Source organism: Lissotriton helveticus, chromosome 6 (genome assembly GCF_964261635.1).
Source record: "Lissotriton helveticus chromosome 6, aLisHel1.1, whole genome shotgun sequence".
Lineage (NCBI taxonomy): Eukaryota > Metazoa > Chordata > Amphibia > Caudata > Salamandridae > Lissotriton > Lissotriton helveticus.
Genome location: NC_136067.1, coordinates 1,887,590,627 through 1,887,615,344, shown reverse-complemented (window position 1 = coordinate 1,887,615,344; position 24,718 = coordinate 1,887,590,627). Strand labels below are relative to the sequence as shown.

Here is a 24,718-nt window from a genome sequence, read left to right as displayed (position 1 = left end):
TAAATGACAGTGTGCTACCTCACCAGTGCTTCAAAGTGCACCACCAGCTACATACTACGCCCTTACCACCTTCCTGCTGCATGGGCATAGCACATTTGCTACACCTGTTTTTTTTTGTATGACGCTTGGATTTTCCACGATCCTACGACTTTGGTGATATAACATTAATGGCAGCACCCCCACTCTGAACATTGTTCCAGCACCACTGGGTCATTTCAACCGACGATGTGTTGCCTGTAATGGCAGTACGCTACCCCACCATGCATACTTCACTTTAACCCATATCACTGCACCACTCCACACAGCTACAGTCTACTCTGCACCATTCCACACTATGCCACTCCACACTGCATCATTGCGCTGTACTCTACACCACTCTACTTCATGTCCATGCACTCTACACCACATTACTCTACTATGCACCATTGCACTCTTCACCACTGCACTTTACACAACTCGATTCTACCCCACTCCACCCTTTGCCACTCTACTCTGGACTGTTCTGCACCACTCGACGCCACTCTGCTCTAATCTGCGCCACTCAACTCTGCACAACTCCACTCTACTATGCACCTCTCTGCTCTTTGCCACTGCATTCTGCTCTGTGCTACTGCCCTCTACTCTGCATCATTACACTCTATGCGAATGCACTTTATACCACTTAACTCAAAACCAAAGCACTCTACACCACTGAACTATATGACAATCTTCTCTGTTCTATTACACTCTACTCCACTATACTATACTCTGCAACACTTTACCATTCTATGCCACTGCACTCTACTCTGAAAAATTCGACTCTACGCCATTGTAATCTACGCCACTCTGTGCCATTCCATTCTACGCTGCTGCACTCTATGCCACTGCACTGAACGCCAATGCACTCTACACTACTTTACTTAAAACAAATACACACTACACCACTGCACTCAATGCTAATCTACTCTTACAGGCCACTATACTCTGCAACACTCTACGCCACTGAACTCAATGCTAATCTACTCTTACAGGCTACTATACTCTGCAACACTCTACACCACTGAACTCTGCATACTCTACTCTACACCATTGCACTCTACACCACTGCAATCTACAACACTACTCTGCAACACTACAATCTCCGAAACTCAGCGCTACATCACTCTATTCTGTGCCAATGAACTCCATGCCACTACACTCTACACCACTACACTCTACACCACTGTAATCTACTGTGCACCACTACACTGACACTGCACTCTACTCCTCTTTACTCTGCACCACTCTATGCCAGTGCACTAGACACCACTCTATTCTGCACCACTGCACTCTTTGCAACTAAAGTCTAGGCTACTCCACTCTACTCTGCAACAGTGAGTGCACTCTATGCCACTTCACTGTACCCTGCACCACTCCACTCTACCCTGCAACACACCACTCTGCACACTTCATTCACTCTACTCTGAAACAATCTGCTCTAGGCCGTTGCACTCTACACCACCATGCTTTACTCTGCAAACGCTACTCTTTTCACTGTGCTGTACACCACGATGCTATACCACTCCACTCTACACCACTGTAGTCTAAGTGGTGCCACTCTGTGCCACTCTACTCTACACCACTCTACTGTAACCCCTCACTCTACACACAAATCATTCAACACCACTTTACTAAAAACCAATGCACTCTACACCACTGCAGTCTAAGGCAACTACTCTGCACCACTGCATTCTATGCCACTGTACTCTACAGCACTCTACCCCACTGAATGCTATGCCACTCTACACCTTTGCACTCTTCGTCACTGCACTCCACACGACTGTATTCTACTCTGCACCATTCTACTCAACACCACTCTATGCACTGCACTCTGACACTGTACTTTGCATGACTCTACGTTGCCACTGAACTCAGCGCCACTTTACACCATTGTGCTCTGCAGCCCTACACTCTACGCTCTCTACTCTACACCACTGTACTCTGTACCAGTGCACTCTACACCACTGTACTTTGTGCCGGTGCACTCTACACCACTATACTAAATAATCTACTCCACTCCACTGCACTCTACGCTACTTTACAAACTGCACTCTGCGTCACTGCTCTCTACGCCACTATGCTATACCTCTCCACTGCACTCTGTGCTGCACCACTTAGCACCACTCTACGCCAATGCACTCTCCTCTGCAACACTCTACCACACTGCACTCTGCGCCACAAAATTCGATACCACCCTACACTATTGCGCTCTGCGTCACTGCACTCTACACCACTCTATTCTAGACTGGACCACAGTACTCTATTACACTACTCTTTGCACCACTCTACTCTGCACCACTTACTCTACAGCAATGTCACTGGACTCTACGCCACTGCACTCTGCTTTGCACCACTCTTCTCTGCACAATTCTACGTCACTCTACTGCGCTCTACGCCCTAACACTCAACATCTCTCCATGCCACTCTAATCTATTCTGCACCACTGCACAGTACACTACTCCACTCTACACCACTCCACTCTACCCTGCAAAACTCCACTCTGCCACTTCAGTCTACTCTGAAACAATTTACTTTACGCCACCAGGCTGTGCCACGCCACTGCACTCTACGCGGTGCTACTCAACTCTGCACCACTCTGTCACTCTGCTCTTAACCACTGCACTCTCCAACACTTTACTAAAAAACAATGCACTTTACGCCACTGCACTCTATGGCAAATACTCTGCACCACTGATCTCTACGCCACTATACTCTACTCTGCAACACTTTACCCCACTGCAATGTGCGCCACTGAACACTACACCACTGTACACCTTTGCGCTCTACGCCACTGCACTCTACACCACTCTATTCTACTCTGCACCACTGTACACAACGCCACTGCTCTCTACATCACTCTACTCGACACCACTCTACGTCACCTCACTCTATGCTACTGAATTCAATGCCACTCTACACCATTGTGCTCTACATCCCTGCTTTCTATGCCACTCTAATCTTCGCCACTGCACTCTACACCACTCCAGTCTAGGCCACTAAATTATATTCTGCACAACTACACTCTATGCCACTCTACTCTGCAACACTGCACTCTGTACCACTGCTCTGCCACTTCACTCTACCCTGCACCACTCCACGCCACTTTACTCTACTCTGAAACAATCTACTCTATGCCACTGCACTCTACGCCGCTCTACTCCACTTTGCTAACTCTGCTCTGTGTCACTATGCTATGCCTCTCCACTGCACTCTATTTTGTAACACTCTATGCCACTTAACTCTGCACCACTTAACGCCACTCTACTCAAAGGCAACTACTCTGCACCACTGCACTCTCCGCCACTGAATGCTATGTCACACCATTGCGTTCTACGTCACTACACTCTACACCACTCTATTCTACACTGCACCACAGAACTCTACGCCACTGCTCTCTCCACCACTCTACTCTGCTCCAATGCACTCTGTCACTGCACTCTACGCCACTGCACTCTCCTCTACACCACTTAACTCTGCGCCACTTTATGCCAATGCATTCTACACCACTACGCTCTGCACCACTACACATCTCTCCATGCCACTCTAATCTATTCTGCACCACTGCACTGTAAACCACTACATGCCACTCTAACCTACACCTCTGCACTCTACCCTGCACAACTCCACACTTCACACTACTCTGAAACAATGTATGTCACTGCACTTTATGCCACTCCAGTCTACTCTACGACACTAAACTCTGATACTCCACTCTGACGCTGTACTCCATTTAACTCTACTCCACTCTAAGCCACTCTGCTGCACTATATACCACTCTGCAACACAACTTCACTCTACAACGCTCTCCGCAACTCCCTCTGTGCCCCTCCATGCCACTTTACTGCACTCTATTGTATGACACACTACTCCACACTCGGCCACTCCATATTGTGCCACTCCTCCCTGACACTGTGCTACTCCACTCTACCCTACAACACTCTACTCCCTCCACAACACTACACCACTCCAAGCGGCTCCATGGCAGTTCACGCCACTCATCTTGACTCTACATCATTCTATGCCACTCCATAGCACTCCTCTGTATGCCACTCCACGCTACTCTCCTTTACCCCACTAACTTTCAGCCATGCTGCACAGCAGCCACGCTGGTGTACAACATGGCTAAAACATACTGGCAAAGCCATTAGCCCTTGCATAGGCTATATCTGTTGGCTTTGCCAGTGCTTGTTCTTGAAGAAATCTTTCAAGTCTTGAGATCTGTGACTGGGAATGTACATGGGGATCGTCTCCATTGTCATATTATTTTCTTCCGTCGTCCGGTTTGGGTATGTGCCGCTGAAGCTCCGAGTCGACCCACGTGGCATTCCTCATTGGGGCTTTCCGGTGCTTCCATCCCCTTTAGCACTAAACAATTGCGTACTCTGTAATCTTTTCAATTTCATCCAGGTTCCATCGGCTCTCTGCCTGGGATATTTTGGACGCTTTGTTCGGGGCCTCGGCCACCCTCCAGCACTTCTCTCTGATCACCCTCCCTGAGAATGTGTAGGCCATGATTGAAAGGACTCCTGTCTAGAGTGCCACTCGAAGTACTTGCGGCAAGATCACCATTCAGTCTGTAACCTCTGCTTGTCACCGAATCAGGACAAAACATCCTGTCCCACCCTCATGTTGTGATCAAAGAAGACCCTCAGGTACTGCCTTGAAGCAAGATGGCTCAGCGGCAAGATGCGGACACCCCTGACCTCTCCGGTGAGGACATTGAAGGGGAAACTGGTGCCTCCACGTCTGCCGATCAACCTGCGGCCTTCAGCCCTGAGTTGAGTCCTCGGTTGTTGCTGAAGATCAACCCCCATCTGCTTGGCAAACACCCAAAGATATCAACTGAAAGTTTTGTATCCCTCAAACATAAACAACCATTTGACCACCACCTCTCCGGGTCGGGCGTTGAGCCCACTACCAGCCCAACAGCTTTCTGGACCGCAACAGTATCCCAGCCTTGGCAGGCACAAACACAACGCTTCCGAGCCGACGTGACTATGATCCCGGTGCCGAAACAGCCGCATAATACCTGGCCTCCTTCGGTGCCAGCAGTACCCTGGATGCGTTCTGGGCCCTCTGAGACAGTGCAGACTGGCTCTTCGAAGCTGAAGCACCACTTAAAGTCCAGGCTGGCTTTGAAGCCAAAATGTGGCTATGGCACAGCCCTCCGCAGGGTCCAAGGATCTCGACGAACGCATTCTTCATCGCCTTCAGGGGGAGCTGGACAGTAGGCAGAAGAGACTATTCATTCACCTGCAAACTGGCAACATTTCTGCCAAATCGTCACCGTAGGTGCAGGACACTCTTCCTTGAAAAAGGAAACTTACATTAGAGGAGCATTGGAGCCACCGCCACCTCCTAAACTGAAGAAGCATCGGGACAGGGGCACATGCCCTATACCTTCTCATTCCTCCATTCCTCTGATTTCTTCCTCAGCTTCTCCTCCTAAACCCATTCCTCCTCCACCCACAGTCACCCTTCCTCCACCCAAAGCCATGACCCCCACCCACCCCTTCCACCTCACAAGCCACCTTCTCCATCCTCGCCAGGGGTCTCCCCACATTCTGTCTATGGAGAGGGTAGTCCCCTTTATCCTACAGACCTGTATGATGCACCATATGACAAGGAGACCCAGGATGATCCTTGGGACAATTATGGTGTTGTTCCCCAGTTGACACCGACCCACAAACTCTACACAGCCAACCCTTCCTCTCCAGATGATACCGCCTCATATCAAGAGGTCATCCACAGGGTGGGCACCTTCCACAAGGTTGACATGCACACCATTGCAGAGGTAGATGACTTCATGGTGGAAATGTTCTCACACTCTCCGCATTTAACACAATGCCTACCATGCTCAATAGAATGTTGACATCCACTCAGGGTGTCTTTAAAGACACTGTAAAAGCCAGAGTAGTCACGCCCAGAGTAGACTAAAAGTATAAGGCCTCCCACTCGAACCAGCCGGGTACTGGTGATGCTCCGCCGCCTAATAAAGAAAGTAATAAGATGTGGCAGGCAAATGGATAGCCGCCCTATCAGCCACCCTCTGGCGTATCACTAACCTACTTTCTAGCTCTGACTGAGCACAGTGGAATGAGATAGAGGACCTGATCCAACACCTCCTGGATCAATACAGGTAGAGAGTTCTGGAGCTTGTAACAGAGGACCAAACCAATCACAATACGACCACTAGGTGTGTCTGGACACAGCTGACACCCCTGCCAGAGGTATTAACTCTAGTATTCTGATCTGCCAACATGCCTGGCTCTGTGTCTCTGGCTTTAAGCCAGAAGCCCAACAGTATATGATCAACTCCCCTTTGTTGGGGAACACCTCTTTGGGCCTCAAGTTGATCAGATGCTAGAGAAGATATTCAGCCTCCATCGCCCTTTGGGTCCTTTCGTTGCTCACAGTTCCCTGGTGGCGGCAAACGCTACAGCCCTAGAAGTTTCCAACTCATACCAGAGGCAGCAGTAAGCTTCCCGGGGTTATTCCAGAATTGCCTATGAAGGGAATAGCCACAAGGGCAGGGGCAGAATCGGTGTGACAAAGGGAGACGCCCCCGTCAAGCAGTGGCCTGCACTCCCTTTGCACTGACCACACTACACCTGTCAGGGGATGCTTGCAGGGGGTCCTCGCATATTGGCGAAATATCACATGCTACTGCCTAGTACTCACTGCCACACCACCAAAGATACCCCCTTCAAACACTCCCTCTCCACAGAAAACCAGCATCTCCTCCAGGGAGAAGTGGACGTGCTACTACTCAAAGGGGCCATAGAGCCTGGACCACCACACCAGCACACAAAGAGGTGCACTACCAGTACTTTCTGATCCCGAAGAAAGATTGGTCCTTCAGGCCCCTACTCTACTTCAGGCTTCTCAATAAGTACATCCTCTCAGAGTACTACCACATGGTAATGTTCCAGGACGTTATTCCTCTGTTGCAGCAAGGCAAATTCATGACCACTCTCGAATTAAAGGATGCCCATTTCCATATCCAAATCCACCCTGTGCACCGGCACTACCTCAGGTTTGTGTAAGTGGGCACAACCTTGACTCAAATTGCTTCAGAGTAACTACTCCCAGAGTCTTTACCAAATGCCTTGCATTGGTAGCTACTCATCTCAGAAGGAGCAAATGTCCACGTTTTCCTGTGACTAGACAACTGGCTGATTAAAAGCGCAAACCAACAGCAGTGCTTGACCCACATCCAGATCACCGTATATGATCTCGGATTCACCCTCAGTGTGGGCAAGTCACACCTTCAGATACAGCCCTTCCTAGGAGCAATTCTAAATTCAGTTACTGGGAAAGCTTATACCAGCTTTGCACAGGTCCAGGCCTTACAGCTGCTGCTGTCTCTTTTTCAGCCAGATCGCCAGCTAGCAGTCAGAAGAGTAGCGCGCTTCTTTGGCGTAATGGTTTCATGTATTCCCATTGTTCCCCATGCTCGACTGCACATGCGTCCACTTCAAGGGTGCCTAATGGCACAATGGTCACAAGTGGAGGGTCTTTTGAGAGGATCTAGTGTTGATTTGGGCCAGCACCCATCGCTCTCTGCGGTGGTGGAGAAGCAACAACCTGTTGCAGGGCAGGTCCTTTCTAGACCAGATTCCCTAGGTCACCATCACCACGGATGCCTCTCTTACGGGGTGGGGGGCACATGTACAGGATATGGCCATAAATGGCATGTGGACACCCTTTCAACAGACCTTCTGCATCAATGATCTGGAGTTACTGGCAGTCCAACAAGCTCTGAAAGCTTTCTTCTGCCTCATACATCACAAAACAGTCCTGGTCAAACCAGACAAAATGACTGCCATGTGTTACCTTTGGAAACAAAGGGGCACACATTCTACCCAGCTCTAGGCATTAGTGCAGAGCATTTGGGTTTGGGAAATCCACCACAGTGTACATCGACTAGTGAAGTACATTCTAGGAGGGGACAAGTACTTTGTAGACGTGCCCAACAGGATGCGGCAACAAGTCCACAAGTGGGACCTTCACCCCCAATTGCTGTTCCAGTACTTTCAAAGTTGGGGGTTCCCAGTGATCTGTTCACAGCTGCCTAAAACACCAGATGGCCAGGCTTAGCCTCCAGGTTTCCTCCACACCAACAGTCCATCTGCAATGCACTATGGATGAACTGGTGAGGGTATTTGCCTACACCTACACTTTTCTGCCTCTCCCCCTTCTTCGTATGTCGTCGAAGCTATGGCAGCCCTCCCTCACCTCCATCCTGGTGGCTTCCACAGGGGTCGGACAACCGTGGTTCACCCCCCTGATAGAGCGGTTTGTAGTCCCTCATGAGAAGCTCCCCAACCAGCCAGAGCTTCTCACTCAACACCAGGGCCTCACTCGGCTTGTGCGTGAGATACAAGTTCTCACGCTAGAATATACTTTTTTTAAGGCTCATGTTGACAAGGTAGTCCGTAGAACTAACCCAAAGCTTCTACCCAAGGTGGTCTCCCCTTTCTACCTCAGCATGACCGTTGAACTCCCAGTATTCTTTCCTCACCCAGACTCTGTAGCAGAGCGAGCCCATCACACATTAAATATCAAGAGGACACTCATTTAGTACATTTACAGGACAAAATCTTTCGTGAATTGCAACAGTTATTTGTTGCCTAACCAAACCACACAAAGGCAGTGCCATTTCAAAAGCAGGGATAGTTTGCTGGCTAGTAAAGTACATTCAGACGTGCTACACCCAGGCCAAAAGGCCCTGCTCCCCATAGACTGCATTCTACATGTAAGAAGGCAGCCTATCTGGACTTTCTGGGTAAAATCCCAATAGCTGAGATCTGTAAGGCAGCTACCTGGTCCACAACACATGCATTCTGCAAACACTACTACGTGGATGTACCAGCACGACGTCAAGCGCGCCTTGCTGTACTATGTGCACTTTTTCAATCCTCTACAACATCCTCTGTCTAACCACTGTCTTGTTTCACTTCCGTGGTTCATCTCCATCCTCATGTGGAAAAGTAAATTTTGCCATGTTCTGTGTCCCTACGTGTCCCCCATCTTATGTTATGTGTGCATGATTAATATGCATATGTATTCCCCATGTTTGATTAAAGACGCGATTACAGTTGTGTCCATCTCTAGTATGCCAGTTTCCAGTTCTCGTGAAAGCTACGAATATTAGGCCTATGTAAAGTTACGTTGCCACGTTTCTCAGTGTGCACGTTATTTCATTGTAAAGTCCCCGTTTCTAGGCCTCAAAAGGGCCCGGACACCAGATTCAGCTCCTGTCTCCTGAACCCTCGCTGAGGAGCGATACAGCCCCCACCTGTATCCTCGACCCTTCACTTACTTCCTGCCTCACAGTGCCCGGCTCGGCCTGGCTCTGCCTACGAGTCTGCCAAGAGTATGTTATGATTCTAGTTATCAGTCCAGCCCTCCTTCTCTGCATTCCTAAGCTACTGAATCGCATCAATAGTTTCCGTCATTGTCTAGCCTTTACGTCTCCATGTAAGAGAAATACTGTATTAATGGTCATTTAATATTCCTCAACACGCACTACATGTAGAATAATGCATGCTCCAGTCTTAGAATCAAGTTAGCCTCTCCCCTCCTGACTCTTAGTTTATATCAACATGTCCTCTAAACATTAGATACTAGATAGGATTTAGGTACATGTCGCCCTGACTCTCCAGACTTCAGTCTTTACTCCTAGCGCAGAGTTCATAGCCCCCAGCTTCTCCTAGTAACACGTCATTGTCAGTTTGCGCGCACCATTAGGTTAGAGGTCCCGGCTCCTTAGGTAGCCCCCTCCATGTTTCCGCCCCATTTATGACATATTCTGTTACGTTTACATCACATGTCTATGTATACGCCTCTTGTTACACCCACTTTCACCCTTATCTTTCGCGACTGCTATTGACCACACCCACTGCTCCGCCTATTGTATGTATTGCAATGCAACAGTTTTAGTATATATGCTTGTGTACTGTTATTAAATGTTACGCCAATCCAATCCTGTCCCAGGCAGCGCTGCCATCCTATTCCTGTGCAGGTTGTCCTGTTCCTGTCCTTTATGCTGTATTAAACCTGCAAACTCCTACTACCTCGAATCTTGACTCTTATTTATTGAGCTATCTGTTATTGCTATGTCCAGTCAAACCTAGATCCGGTATTATTTATTTATATACCACATAATGGCGCCCGAATAGGGACTTGCCCTTTCCCCACGCGCCGGTGAAGCCACGCCGGCCCCCTGACCCTCTGCAGCCGTGACGGAACCATACCGTGCACGTGCAGATATTTCTGCTTCAAGTATCCCTCAGGCCCACGGAGGAGACGGAGGTGGCGGTCCAGCATCCAGACGAGGCGGTGGAGGAACGCGGCGAGTCCCGACCAGAGCCCAAGCCGAGAGTCCAAGGTCCGAGGTATCCGGAGGCCCACCCGTAACTGAAGTCCGAAGTTCGTCCGTCCGGCGTCGAAGCAGTCCAGTCCAGTCCGAGGCCTTCCGTCCTTGCTGCCCGGTGAGTACCGTTGCTGGGGTAGTATCTAGACAGGGTCAATCTAATTGACTCTGGTCCGTGGGTTTGGTGGTACACAGACCCAAAACGAAGTGTCCACTTCGGTGGATGTGGGTCCTGACGTGTCTCTTTATGAGACCGGTAAGTTTCGTACTGTTTTAGCAGTGCATCTAGTTTCTGTTCTAGTCAGTTCTGTTCTCGAGAAGATTCATGTATTCTGTTTTCAGTATTCCAGGTAGTATTCTGTTCGAACTGTTATTTTAAATGTTCTTTATGTATTTTAATGTCGTGGTATGAAAGTGATGTAATTATCGTGTTCATTGTGTATTGTATTGTGTCTAGATTACAGTTCAGTCATGCCCTTATTTTCTAAATTACGTCAGTTAAAAACCAGAAAAGGTCTGTTAGAAGCAGCAGTTCCTGTCCCGCCTAGGGACAGTCCAGGTCACTTTATGTATCAGAAGCATGGCATAAGTGCCATATTATATCTAGATTTATGGGTGGAGTACACCAAAGAGTTAGAAGAAAAGTATAGATGGCCTGTATCAGGCACATGGGATGCCGAGTGCATCATGCGAGTAGAAGAAGCATTATGGAAAAAGAAAGCCAGACAGTCACAGAAAGATGCCATCGAGTTATGGCGCAAAGAATCTCATAAAAGAACCGAAAAAGAAATCAGAAAGTCAGAACTAAGTAGAGAATCCTTAGAACGAGCCCAAGAAAGGGAACTAATCGAGATACGTGAACGAGTTAAAACCGAACAGTCAGACAGACAGAGGCATGCCCTCATTAAGGGTATGTATCCTCTTCTTGCCGAGGGCTTGCCAAAAGCGACCCCGGAGGCATCCAGTAATTTCCCGCCACCATTAGTTCCGACCAAGCTACGTCACAAACCGACCGCAGCCGATATTTTCATCTCGTCCTACTTGGACGACACAGTCCCAGAATATGCAAATCCTGTTCCGTCAGTCCCTGTAAATCATGCAATTCCTGCTCCTCCAGACACCGGAGTACCTGCTACGGTACCCCCGGTCCAGCCCACATTACAATTTCCCACTCTACCAGCACGAAGAGTATCAGTCGACGATTCCAGTATAGGGGCCGCAGGAGGAGGTCCTCCTGGTACCCCGCCACCACACCAACGTGTAACATTAGTCGAGTTACATGAAAGTGCGTTACAGCGTACGCCCAAATATAAGTCCGTTGCAGATATCCGACGAGCCCTTACTGAATGCGGCTATGATCCAGTTGCAGGTGATGATAGCACAGTTATATATTCCATCCGTGTAAGACGGGTGACCGGGTATTTGGACACCCTACCGAATATGAAAGAAGATCTAGACAGAATATATCGTTTCATCCGTACAGGGGATGATCCAGAAAGTATTGGTGAAGTCATGTCTCAAAGGAAAGCTGAGATCCAGCTCATGTTATTAAAGTTTCTGATTAATTGTTTAATAAGGGAACAAGATTACCCATCCAAAGATCCGAGTGAAATGAGAATCCTGACAAGGTGGAGTGATAATATAGCCGAGGGTAAACACAGAACTATCAGTAGTATAGAGAGTATGTACAAGAGAATTCGTAAGGAAATAATAAAGTTACACGAACAACGTAAAGCAGCACAAGTAAGCGAGAAAGAGAATGACTCTTCTACTGAAGAGGTAGACGACGAGAATCCCGCCAGAATAGCGTATGTAGGAAAATCTAGATTTCCAGACCGCCTTTTACGCCTAGAACACAAGTCGGTTTTTCATCATCCAGCACCAGAACAAGGTTCTCTAGAACAAGTATTTCAAGCTACCGATCACATTCTGAAATCACGAATCGGTTATAGTGAGTTAAGTACTATGCATGAACAAGAACTAGCCCGATCAGCAGTCCGATGGATTACTGATTCTACCACTTTTCCAGACGAAATAGTGGCACAAATGTTTCTGAAACTGCCCCCAGCCGAGCAACGACTGGTGGGTATGTATATGATCCAGCACCTCATTACTCTGTATGAGGGTCAACATTCTGATCCAGGTCCGTTACACGATGTCCTGAACGAGTTACTCCAGTATAGATGGAAAGGTTTAGGTACCGATTTAATTAGTGTCATTCTAGAACAGCGCCACAAATATAGAACGTTCCTGAACCCGCATTTTGTTCATGTCTCACCTCCAGAAAGTAAACCGTTTTACATAGATAGACAGAATCCGTTACGAGAAGTACACCCAGTCAGGACAGCAGATGGTGAAATGCAACGAGTATTTGTTTACACCCCGATTACAAAAATGGAACTCTTAGAGATGAAGAAATTAATTCCCTGTCATGACAAAGATCCAGCAGGGTTCCACCGTTAATTAAAAGACATGCTCCGTATGGGAGAATACACGTATCCAGATATAATTAAAATGCTAAAGGTCCTGTTGCCTGCGGGCATATATGAGAAACTCAAGGAAAAAGAATGGGAGGTGGGAGAGAAAAAGATCGATTGGGCAGTTCTAGAAGCTGAAGATAAGATACGAGTACCAGGTACCGGTCTTGGAGAGAAATGTAAAGAATTACCAGAATTGTTAATACAAGTTTTGCCAAGATTATTAGCCACTAAAAAGGAAGACTGGGATGCAATCTCAGCCTGTAAACAGAAACAAGACGAAGATACTAGTGATTTTTATTCTAGATTTGAGAAATGCTTTATTATAAACAGTGGCCTCAAGACAAGTAGTGAGTCATACCCTCATCTTTTTGTTACTAAATTAGTCGAGAATTCAAGTCCACAAGTTAAGAATCGAGTTTTGAAAGTCGAAAGTACATGGCAAGCTAGTACCCCGTCCCAAATGTTACAGATGCTTCAGTATCACCAGAATAGAATCAGAGAAGAGCAAGATCATGAAAGAAAACGTATGAAAGACACGAAAATGAAAGTACTAGTTGCACAATCTGTTCCACAAGACAGTCAGAAGAGGGGTCCGAATCAAGCCAGTCATCCTGCAGTTCCCGTTAAAGGGACCTGCAATTATTGTAAACAGCCAGGTCATTTCATAAACGAGTGTGCAGTTCTGAAACACAATATAGCTACTGGTAAGACTAAAGAAAGACCACGTCCGCCTAGACAAGAACAAGTTTCACAGACCTCTCAGCCACAGAATGCACAACAGACAGTTCCAGCACCGCAGCCTATCGCTGCAACACAGCATGTTACACAGCAGATGTACCAGTATGCACAGTCCGAGTATCCAGAGTATCAGCCATATTCATGAAACAGCCTAGAGAGGGAGGTAGGCTTGCCTCTCATCGAGATACCTGTAGATCAAGAAGGTCCCTATGTTCATAGTCAAGTACTAGGGAAAGACAGAAAGTTTCTGATTGATACAGGGGCAAGTAGGACGACCATCAGTCACGCCGAAGTTCCAGGGGCTCCGCTCTCAGGCTCTAGAAATGTTTCCCTTGGATTTTCAGGAAAGCCTATTGTAAACGAGATATCTAAACCAGTTACTCTAGAAGTAGGTCCATTGTCCCGCACTACCGATCTGTTACTTACGAAGTCATGTCCAGAAAATTTGTTAGGCATTAAAACACTGAAAGAATTAGGTGCAGTTATTTGCTGCTCCCCAGAAAGAATACGACTGTTCTTACGTGACTTCAAGGGTCACTATGTATTACGAGATTTTGATCCGAGATTGTCTAATGTTCCGCAGCATTTATGGGCGCAAGGTCCAACTGATGTAGGTTATATGCAAATCACACCCCATCGTGTGACTCTCAAACCAGGTGTAGTGTTACCACGAATCAGACAGTACAGATTGCCACCTGAGGCTGTAACAGCCTTATCCAAAATTATTGACGAGCTCATCGCTCAAGGTGTAGTTGTAGAAACTAACTCCAATGTATGTAATTCTCCGATCATTCCAGTCATGAAACGTACTGATCCAAATGCACCCCCAGTATATCGATTAGTGATTGACCTTCGAGAACTCAATAAATGTATTATTCCCCAGTACCCAGTTGTCCCAGATATCTCTTCCCTATTGACAGCCATTGATTCCGAAGCCTCATTTTTTACAGTCATAGACCTCAAGAACGCGTTTTTCAGTGTCCCCATTCATCCAGACAGCCAGTTTCTTTTCGGTTTTTGTTTAAATGGAAGGAGCTATAAATTCACACGAGCTCCTCAAGGTTTCACAGAAAGTCCTAGTATTTACAGTCAAGCACTTAAGAGACAACTAGACAACATTCACATGCCAACTGACACTGCCCTGCTCCAGTATGTCGATGATCTACTGATCACAGCCCGTTCTGAACGTGCTTGCGAGCGAGCATCACTTACAGTCTTGTATTTCCTTGCCGAGATGGGGCACAAGGTGTCCCCTTCGAAGCTTCAATTCTGTGTCCAGCAAGTGATCTACTTAGGCCACTTGCTGTCCAAGAGGGGTAGGCAGTTGACACCAGACCGTATCCAGTTAATAGCGAGTCTTCCTCAGCCCAAGACCCAGAAGGAGGTACGTGCTTTTATCGGCCTCACTTCTTATTGCAGACAATGGATTCCTCAGTATGCATTTCTAGCCAAGCCACTGATACAGTTAACGACACAGGAGGCAGCCGTATCGACTGTCCTCCCTTGGACATCTGAACATACACTTAGTTTTAATGAGTTAAAGAAAGCCTTATGCCAAGCTCCAGTTCTAGCTACACCGAACTACAGTAAGCCTTTTACACTTTTCGTCACTGAACGGGAAGGTACAGCATTATCTGTTCTCACACAAGATCAAGCAGGACAATACAAGCCCTGTGCTTATTTTTCGAGCACACTAGATCCTGTAGCCCAGGCTCTGCCTGCGTGCCTCAAGTCAGTTGCAGCCACAGCACTAGCTATCAGACAAAGTGATTCCATAGTATTAGGACATTCCTTGACAGTACAAGTTCCACACTCTGTGGAAGTTCTTTTAAACCGAACACAGACTCAACACTTGACAATTGCACGTTTGACAGGTTATGAACTGACACTGTTCCAGCCACACATAGAAATCAGACGCTGCAACGTTCTAAATCCTGCTACACTGTTACCGTCAGTTATTTCGAATCCTGCCACACACGACTGTGTGGAAGTAGTTAATATTATGACTAAGCCAAGACAAGATCTGACAGATATTCCATTACCAGATCCCGACCTGACACTTTATGTGGATGGTTCATGTATGAGAACAAGTACAGGAGAACTAGTAGCCGCGTATGCAGTGACTACAGACACTGAAGTTATAGAAACACACCGTATTGACACCCTGTCTGCTCAAGCAGCAGAGCTAGTTGCTCTGACCCAAGCCTGCATACACGCTAAGAACCTGAAAGTTAATGTTTACACAGATTCACGCTACGCATTCGGAGTCGTACACGACTTCGGAGTGCTCTGGCAGGAGAGAGGTTTCATGACTTCTCATGGAACCAAGATTCAGCATGGTCTCCTTATTCAAGCTCTGTTAGATGCCATACACTTACCGACATCTATTGCTATCATGAAATGCAAAGCACATACGAAAGTTACTGACATTATTTCTCAAGGTAACGATCTAGCAGATCGCACAGCCAAGCTTACAGCACAGACTCCAGACATTCCAGTTAATCCGACACAGACACATACTCCAGATCCGACTACATGTATGACAGTTAAGGACCCCACTCAAGATGTCATAGATATCCAGTTACATGCTACTCCCGATGAAATCAAGAAATGGTCCGAACAAGGAGGGGTCCAGACAGATCAAGGATGGGTAACGAAGGGAAAAGCCACATGGTTTCTCCCCGACTCTATGGTTCAAGTCATTATCAATACCGCACATAGTCCAGCACATTTAGGAGAAAAAGCTATGTTAGACAGTATCCAGAACATTTGGTTCAATAAGCATTTACGAGCTGCAGCCAAGCAGAAAGTCCGTACCTGTATGATATGTTGCCAGTTTAATCCAGGAAAAAGTGTCCCGGTGGAACAAGGTGGATTCCAGCCCCCTGACCACCCTTTTGAAGTCCTCCAGATGGATTATATTCAGATGGAGCGATGTCGAGGTTTCAAGTATGTCCTTGTAGTTGTATGCGCTTTGTCCAGATGGACAGAAGCATATCCAGTCCCAGATTACACAGCCACGACCACTGCCAAGCAGTTGGTTCGTGAATTCTTCCCCCGTTATGGACTCCCTAGGGTCGTGTATTCTGACAACGGCCAGCCATTCTCATCTGAGCTCATGAAACACATCTCCCTTTTGTTAGGGTACCAGTGGAAGTTCCATTGTGTACGCCATCCTGAAGCAGCCGGTCTCGTAGAGAGACATAACCAGACCCTGAAAATCCGCATCGCCAAAGTATGTAAAGAGAAAGGTGTGGACTGGCTAGTAGCTCTGCCAGTCGCTTTGTTTTATATGCGCATGGTCGCACATTCCAGATCAGGTCTGTCCCCGTACGAGGTCGTATTCGGCCGCCCCCCTAATATGTGGGGTACACCTAGACCTCGAAGTATTACAGATGTTTCAAGTAATATGCTGACAGATTACCTAGCTTCCTTGATGTCTGCCCTACACTCTTGTCGTTCACAGGTTGCCGCCGCATTTCCAGACAATACCGAGGTGGCACCGCATGACATCGTTCCCGGAAGTTTGGTCCTTGTAAGGAACTTTGATCGTTCAAGTCCGCTGGAGCCCCGCTGGAAGGAGCCCAAGCAGGTCCTCCTGGCCACCCGTACTGCCGTCAAGCTGGAAGGCAGGAAGGGCTGGGTACATTTGTCTCACATAAAGAAATTTTATGGACTAAAGACTGTCTCCAAGAACATTTCCGAGGATTTTAAGGATTGCCAAAGTACTATTCTTAAGGACTGTCCCGCAAAAGACAATGATACAGATCCCTCCCTGTTAGAGAAAACTCCGCAGCAGGAGTATAAGAAAAAATTAAGGTCTAGTAAAATAAGTCAGCCAGTTTGATTGTCTAAGTCCTCCCCTAGGTGAAACGGTTAGACCGGTTTCTGACATGTATATAATAGACCCCCACAGAGAGAGAGTTAGTGAGAACTCTAAAAGTTGCACTATTATTTTATGTTTTCTGCTATATCTCAGCCTTATGATTACCTGCACAAGTTATGCATTTTATTTGTGTTTTCCAGTTTCTAATGTAAATAAGTCTTCTAATGCTACAGTAGAGCATACGTTTAGTGATCTGCCTCCTCATGAACTATCTTATCGTCTTGCTATGCGTAATAATTCCTTTATCCGCATGTTACATTATTCACACCAGACCAGCAATGCCACTAATTGTTGGGTGTGTGGTCGACTCCCCCCTTTCCAGACACCGAAGGGAGTTCTGCCACTCTTTCCTTATCCATTTTCACATAATGGTTCGTGTGGAGCATGGTCCACGTTAACGTCATCCTCAAATGATATGTCTTTTCTTAACAGTACATGTTTTCCAGACAAGCAAGGTCTTCCCCACAGAACAGGGTTAGATCTAGAAAATGAAGTTTATAATTTGGGTAATTATTCTTCGAATTTCATGGTCCTGAATGTTCAGTCTGATTCTACTCCAGACTTACCTGCTATATCAGTACTACCAGTCAAAGGCGAATTATGTGTCAGAAATAATGGTTCCGTACATGTAGGCCATAGTGATTGTATTACTATTGTCAAGTATAGTGACAGTGGGAAATCTATTTTCAAAGCTTCACGTCATTCTTATTTTGTTTGTGGTCAGACCGCATATGTTCGTCTGCCCCTCGATTGGGAGGGAACCTGTTACATTGCCTTCCTACTGCCACCAGTTTTTCTAGCCCCACCTGACTACCATAGGAATTCCCACCTAGTACATACTAGACACAAGAGAGACCTCCCGATTGTCGATTATACTGAAACTGCTCTAGAACAATATATAGATATCAATAAAGGTGTCTTCCCCTATTTAGGTACTGTCGTGAATAGTAAACTGATACGTAGATTAACCAGAACCCTTGAAGCAGTAGTGATTGAGACTACTTCTGCTCTAGGTAATTTAACCGAGGAGCAATCCTTTATGAGAATTGTCGTGCTCCAGAATCGTCTCGTCCTTGACGTCATACTGGCCGATAGGGGCGGGGCATGTAGAGTCATCGGATCTAGTTGCTGCATTTTCATTCCTAATAACGCACCGTCTGTTTATTCAGCTATTACCAGACTCCATAAAATTGCCCATATGTTACACCAAAATCCAGGCACCTGGACATGGTCCGGTTGGTTCTGGAATGTAATTTCCGCCTGGGGATGGAAAGTATTGTCATTTCTGGGTATTGCAGTAGCGATCATATTTAGTTGCTGCCTCTGTATACAATGTGGCCCTGCGATTTGCGGCATTTGTGCTACCTCTTGTATTCCTAGTCCCAAGTCCCGTTCTAAATCCAGTTCCAAGAAAGTTCGAGACGAGCAAATGATACTGTATGAAATGATAGATGGTATCATGAATATTGATGTTTCCTGATGGAAACGTAGTGACAAGGAGGGAATGTGGAAAAGTAAATTTTGCCATGTTCTGTGTCCCTACGTGTCCCCATCTTATGTTATGTGTGCATGATTAATATGCATATGTATTCCCCATGTTTGATTAAAGACGCGATTACAGTTGTGTCCATCTCTAGTATGCCAGTTTCCAGTTCTCGTGAAAGCTACGAATATTAGGCCTATGTAAAGTTACGTTGCCACGTTTCTCAGTGTGCACGTTATTTCATTGTAAAGTCCCCGTTTCTAGGCCTCAAAAGGGCCCGGACACCAGATTCAGCTCCTGTCTCCTGAACCCTCGCTGAGGAGCGATACAGCCCCCACCTGTATCCTCGACCCTTCACTTACTTCCTGCCTCACAGTGCCCGGCTCGGCCTGGCTCTGCCTACGAGTCTGCCAAGAGTATGTTATGATTCTAGTTATCAGTCCAGCCCTCCTTCTCTGCATTCCTAAGCTACTGAATCGCATCAATAGTTTCCGTCATTGTCTAGCCTTTACGTCTCCATGTAAGAGAAATACTGTATTAATGGTCATTTAATATTCCTCAACACGCACTACATGTAGAATAATGCATGCTCCAGTCTTAGAGTCTGTTAGCCTCTCCCCTCCTGACTCTTAGTTTATATCAACATGTCCTCTAAACATTAGATACTAGATAGGATTTAGGTACATGTCGCCCTGACTCTCCAGACTTCAGTCTTTACTCCTAGCGCAGAGTTCATAGCCCCCAGCTTCTCCTAGTAACACGTCATTGTCAGTTTGCGCGCACCATTAGGTTAGAGGTCCCGGCTCCTTAGGTAGCCCCCTCCATGTTTCCGCCCCATTTATGACATATTCTGTTACGTTTACATCACATGTCTATGTATACGCCTCTTGTTACACCCACTTTCACCCTTATCTTTCGCGACTGCTATTGACCACACCCACTGCTCCGCCTATTGTATGTATTGCAATGCAACAGTTTTAGTATATATGCTTGTGTACTGTTATTAAATGTTACGCCAATCCAATCCTGTCCCAGGCAGCGCTGCCATCCTATTCCTGTGCAGGTTGTCCTGTTCCTGTCCTTTATGCTGTATTAAACCTGCAAACTCCTACTACCTCGAATCTTGACTCTTATTTATTGAGCTATCTGTTATTGCTATGTCCAGTCAAACCTAGATCCGGTATTATTTATTTATATACCACACTCACCTGCCTTGTGGGAAAAAATGGAGCCCATGCCAATGCGCATTACCAGTCACAGGAGGCGTCACTAACCTTGTAACTCGAAAGACTTCAAAGAAGAACAAGTTGTACACATCCGAGACCAACACTAGATTGCAGGAGTATGCAGAGCATGTGAATCTACAGCACTACATGCCACAGACAGATGCGTACAGGGTAAGTAACGTTTTCCTTTTTTTATTACTGTGCTTTGAAACATGGAAAATGTGATGTGGAGCAGTATATAAGGAAAAATGTCAGGGTACTTTGAGCAAAAATGCCACAATTAGAACAGCATGCACTCTTTACATTGCATCATGCAGAAGGTAACATCAAATATTGGATGCTGTGCAGAAAGCAAAGTTGCGCCTCCTGGTCCTTTGATTTCTTCAAACCATTGCCATGTGTTGAGGACCAGTGTAAAGTCATTAATGAGTCATTGAGGGGCAGACTTTAAATGTGAACATATCTCTAAGCCAGATGCATTATTCTTAGAAGGTCATGAACTTCACTTTGAGGGAACTCTCTTGAAAGGATGTGACCCGCGTACAGTAAAGTGCAGCCACCGAAGATCTATGACCAGCAGACGGGAAGTGTCTCGTAAAGTGCCTCCAGCGGTCTGTGGGTCACACGTTTACCTGACTGCATGGAGAAAGAATGCCCACTTAGGCCTGCTTCCCATGGCGTCGACCCATTCCTGGGCCGGGTTTGGCAGCGGGACATCTGCAACTTATAAAATAACAGTTATCTGGGCAGACTTCCGCCCAGTAGCAGCTTTTTCACAAGCTTCTACAGACAAGGATTCAGTGCAGTCCCATTGGTACATTCCCCTTTCACACCCCAGGCCGTCCTGCAAGCACTGTGTTCTTAGAAAGTGATAGATGGCATGAACGCCACTTGCTTTCTAAGCAGAAAGAAAAAACTCCATTCCACTTATTTGCAAAAAGAAACTGTGCAGCGTTTTCACTAGTTAAAATGGTCCGGTGTTGTCAATAATTTGCAAACCCATTGAATATAAATTATTTACTCTGGGTATAGTTCTGCTTTGTTCTTAATGGCCAAAAACAGGCATCGTGTCTGCTTGTTGTTTGTAAAATAAATTATTTTTGAGGGTTTTATATGAACATTTAAATATGTCAAGACTTTGAAATATTTGCATTTGAATGGTTTATGGGGGCCATTCATGTGTTTCCAGGATCACACCAGAAAAAGTAAACTTTACGAAAATAATTTATTAAAATAAAAAAGCCTTTATATTTGGTCAGAAAACGTTTTTGCTGTTCATAACAATTGGATCACCTGACTCACTGCAAAAAGGGCGAAACTATTACACAGAACCGAGGTGGATTTTGTAAGGATCCCCTGCTGCATCACCCACAGGCTGCATGAATAAGCTCAAAGGCGAGATGCCAGAGCAGAGCTGGGCGACAACCCTGGCAAGTCCTCTTCAGGGAAGGCTCCCAGTATTAACAGTAGGGTTAGAATTAATAAACCAAAAGGCACCAAGCTGTAACCCTCTCCCACGATCTCCAAGGCTTTGAAGTGGAAACTAGGGCCAGATGTAGGTAAATCAGAAATACCGATTTCTTAATAGCAAATTTTACCGATTCCCTATTAAGAAATCGGTATTTCCTATGTAGGTAAAGATTCAGTAAAACATACCGAATCCTTACTATTCCTTATTACCGATTCGGTAATTGAAATTCGGTAATAAGGAATACCTACCCATTCATTTCTCTGGGCTTGGAGGCCCATAGGAATGAATGTGAAGACATTCAGTATTAGCGATTCGGTATTACCGAATCGGTAATACCGGGAGGTATTTCAAGGATGCCAGGATGTCCAAAGGACACCCTGTTGCACCCCTGAAATGTGCATTTGGGCACATGTGGCGCACATACATGCCCTAAGGCCATGTATGTGTGCTACATGGCACTTTTAAAAAAGCAAAAAATTTGCTTTTTTAAAGGAAATTGGTAAATACCACCAGCTTGAAGTTGGTGGTAATTACCGATTTCTTAAGGCTCAAAAGCACTCTTTAATGTGCTTCCTACATTGCATTTAAGGAATCAATATTACCGATTCCTTAGATGCAATAGCAATAAGGAATCGGTATTTACCGATTCCTTATTTACCGATTCCTTACCTACATTAGGAATGGCTAAATACCAGTCGGTAACGCTGAAATTTACCGAATTTCGGCATTACCGACCGGAATTTAGCCACCTACATCTGGCCCTTAGAGTGACTAGAATTTCACTAATATATATTTTTTTAATAGTCTAAAGAGAACTAGCTTGAAAATAAACCCTACACTATCTTAAACTTATCCCAAAGGCTAAGCCTCAGTGTCTGAAAGATTACGTTAACTGATCCTAATTTAATCCAGGAGGGGTAGTCACAGCCGGTAAGGGAGTGCAACAAAATGAAGCGGAGGAGCTCTCGGTTAGCAGAATATGCAGAGAAACCAAGGTGAAAGAGAGTCCAACAAAACAGGAAGAAGGAGAGTAATGCAGCCAGGAAAGCAATAGTCGCGCAGCAAGGAAGCACCCCGAGATCCATGCATCCGCGTAAACCAGGAAGGCTTCTGACTCCAGAATGGCTGAACTGTTGTTCACTACTGGATTCAATTCGGATTCTTGTGAGATGCATTTTTGTCCTTCCTTACAACAAACACCGCTGTGGCGTGCTGGGTGTGAAAACTGCTGTTCATGGCCACACACTGAGAAATGGCGAGCTGACATGCACATCTATGCGGACATTTGGCACTGCTGAATCTCTCAAAGCTGACATTCTGATTTCAAAAAGATTTGATACTTAGTATGGTAGTTTTCACGTTCTGCGGCACCCTGCTTCTCAAGTTCTTTGGGTCTAAGGACGTGACTTGAGGTTGATTCAAGGTTAGTAGCAACACCCGGTGACTCCTTATATACATCCTATGATTTATTTTAATTTTTGAACCCATCATATGCCCTCTGGATCCACAGTTTTTTTTTGCCATAAAGAATGGATAGGTATAAGATTATCCCCATCCAAGAACTTCAGACCCATCTCCCTCCTCCCCTTCCCAGACAAGGTTATTGAGAAGGCCATCAACTCCCAACTCTCCGAGTTCATTGAAGAAAACCACGTGCTGGACACCTCCCAACTGAAGCAATCACTGCACTGAGACCGCACTCCTTGCTGCCACCGACGACATCCGCTCCCTCCTTGACCAGGGTGAAACCACAGCCCTCATCCTACTGGACCCCTCGGCTGCCTTCGACACCGTCTCCCACCGCACCCTAATCACGAGACTCCACCACGCCGGCATCTGCGACTAAGCACTGGGCTGCATCCACTCCTCCCTGAGCCCCACCCTTTTGAACATCTGCAGAGCTCTCCTCGCAGCCATAGTCAGAAGCCACAGACTCAACATAATCTCCTAAGCCGACAACACCCAGCTGATTATCTCCCTCACCAATGAACCCCACCGCCAGAATCAACTTTCAAAACAGAATGAAGGCAGTCGCAACCTGGATGCAAGACAGCTGCCTCAAGCTCAACTCGGACAAGACGGAAGTGCTCATAATGGGATCCACCCCTTTAGCCTGAGATGACTCCTGGTGGCCTGCCGTACTAGGAACCCCTACCACCCCTACAGACCATGCAGGCAAACTTGGCATCATAGTGGACTCCTTGCTCTCTATGAACTGCCAAATCAATGCAGTATTCTCATCCTGTTTCGACATGCTCCGCCTACTCCAAAAGACTTTCACATGGCTCCCCACAGAATCCAGAAAGAAGGTCACCCATGCACTCATCACCAGTAGACTGGACTACAGCAACACACTCTGCCAGCATCACCCGGAAATGGTTCAGGAAACTACACAACATACAAAACGCCGCAGCCAAACTGGTCCCAACATTTTCTGCCGCAGCCACATGACTCAACATCTGCAACAACTCCACTGGCTCCCTATCAGCAAGAGAATCACCTTCAAGCTCCTCACACGTCTACACTGCCGCAGGACCAGAATATCTGAACCACCGCCTCACCTTCCACATACCTGCCAGACAACTCTGCTCCTCCCAACTCGCCCTGGCCTCCGTCTCACAGATCCACAAGACCAGATGAGAAGAAGATCCTTCTCCTACCTCGCTGCCAAAACCTAGAACACCTTGCCCCTCCACCTCAGGCATCCACGTCGTTAACACAGTTAAGGAAGGACCTCAAGACCTGGCACTAAGACTGAACCTCCTCACCCAGACAGATCAGCAGCAACCTCTCTGCGCCTTGAGACCTTCACGGGCGAGTAGACGCGCTTTGCAAACCCCTGGCTTGATTGGTTGAGCCCTATCTTACGAAAGTCTAGCACCAGGCCCACAGCTACTCCAGGAGGCTTAAGCTTAATATAGAAGCAGAAGAGGGCAGGGTTGGTGCCTTAAGCTTAATATAGAAGCAGAAGAGGGTAGGGCTGGTGCCTAGGCCTTCTTTAACCCTCTGACAATCTTATAGAAAGCTTATCATACTTC

The 24,718-nt window shown here is 46.6% G+C and overlaps 1 protein-coding gene across 1 annotated transcript in view; it reads left to right on the top strand.

Moving 5' to 3' along the window:
* Window positions 1-24,718, top strand: part of LOC144762925 (TATA box-binding protein-associated factor RNA polymerase I subunit A-like) — a 124,650-nt gene that overhangs the window by 18,456 nt on the left and 81,476 nt on the right. Inside the window, exon 2 of the mRNA XM_078648225.1 lies at window positions 5,619-5,812. Within this exon, the coding sequence (XP_078504351.1) occupies window positions 5,619-5,812 (194 nt within the window). The remainder of the gene's footprint in view (window positions 1-5,618; window positions 5,813-24,718) is intronic.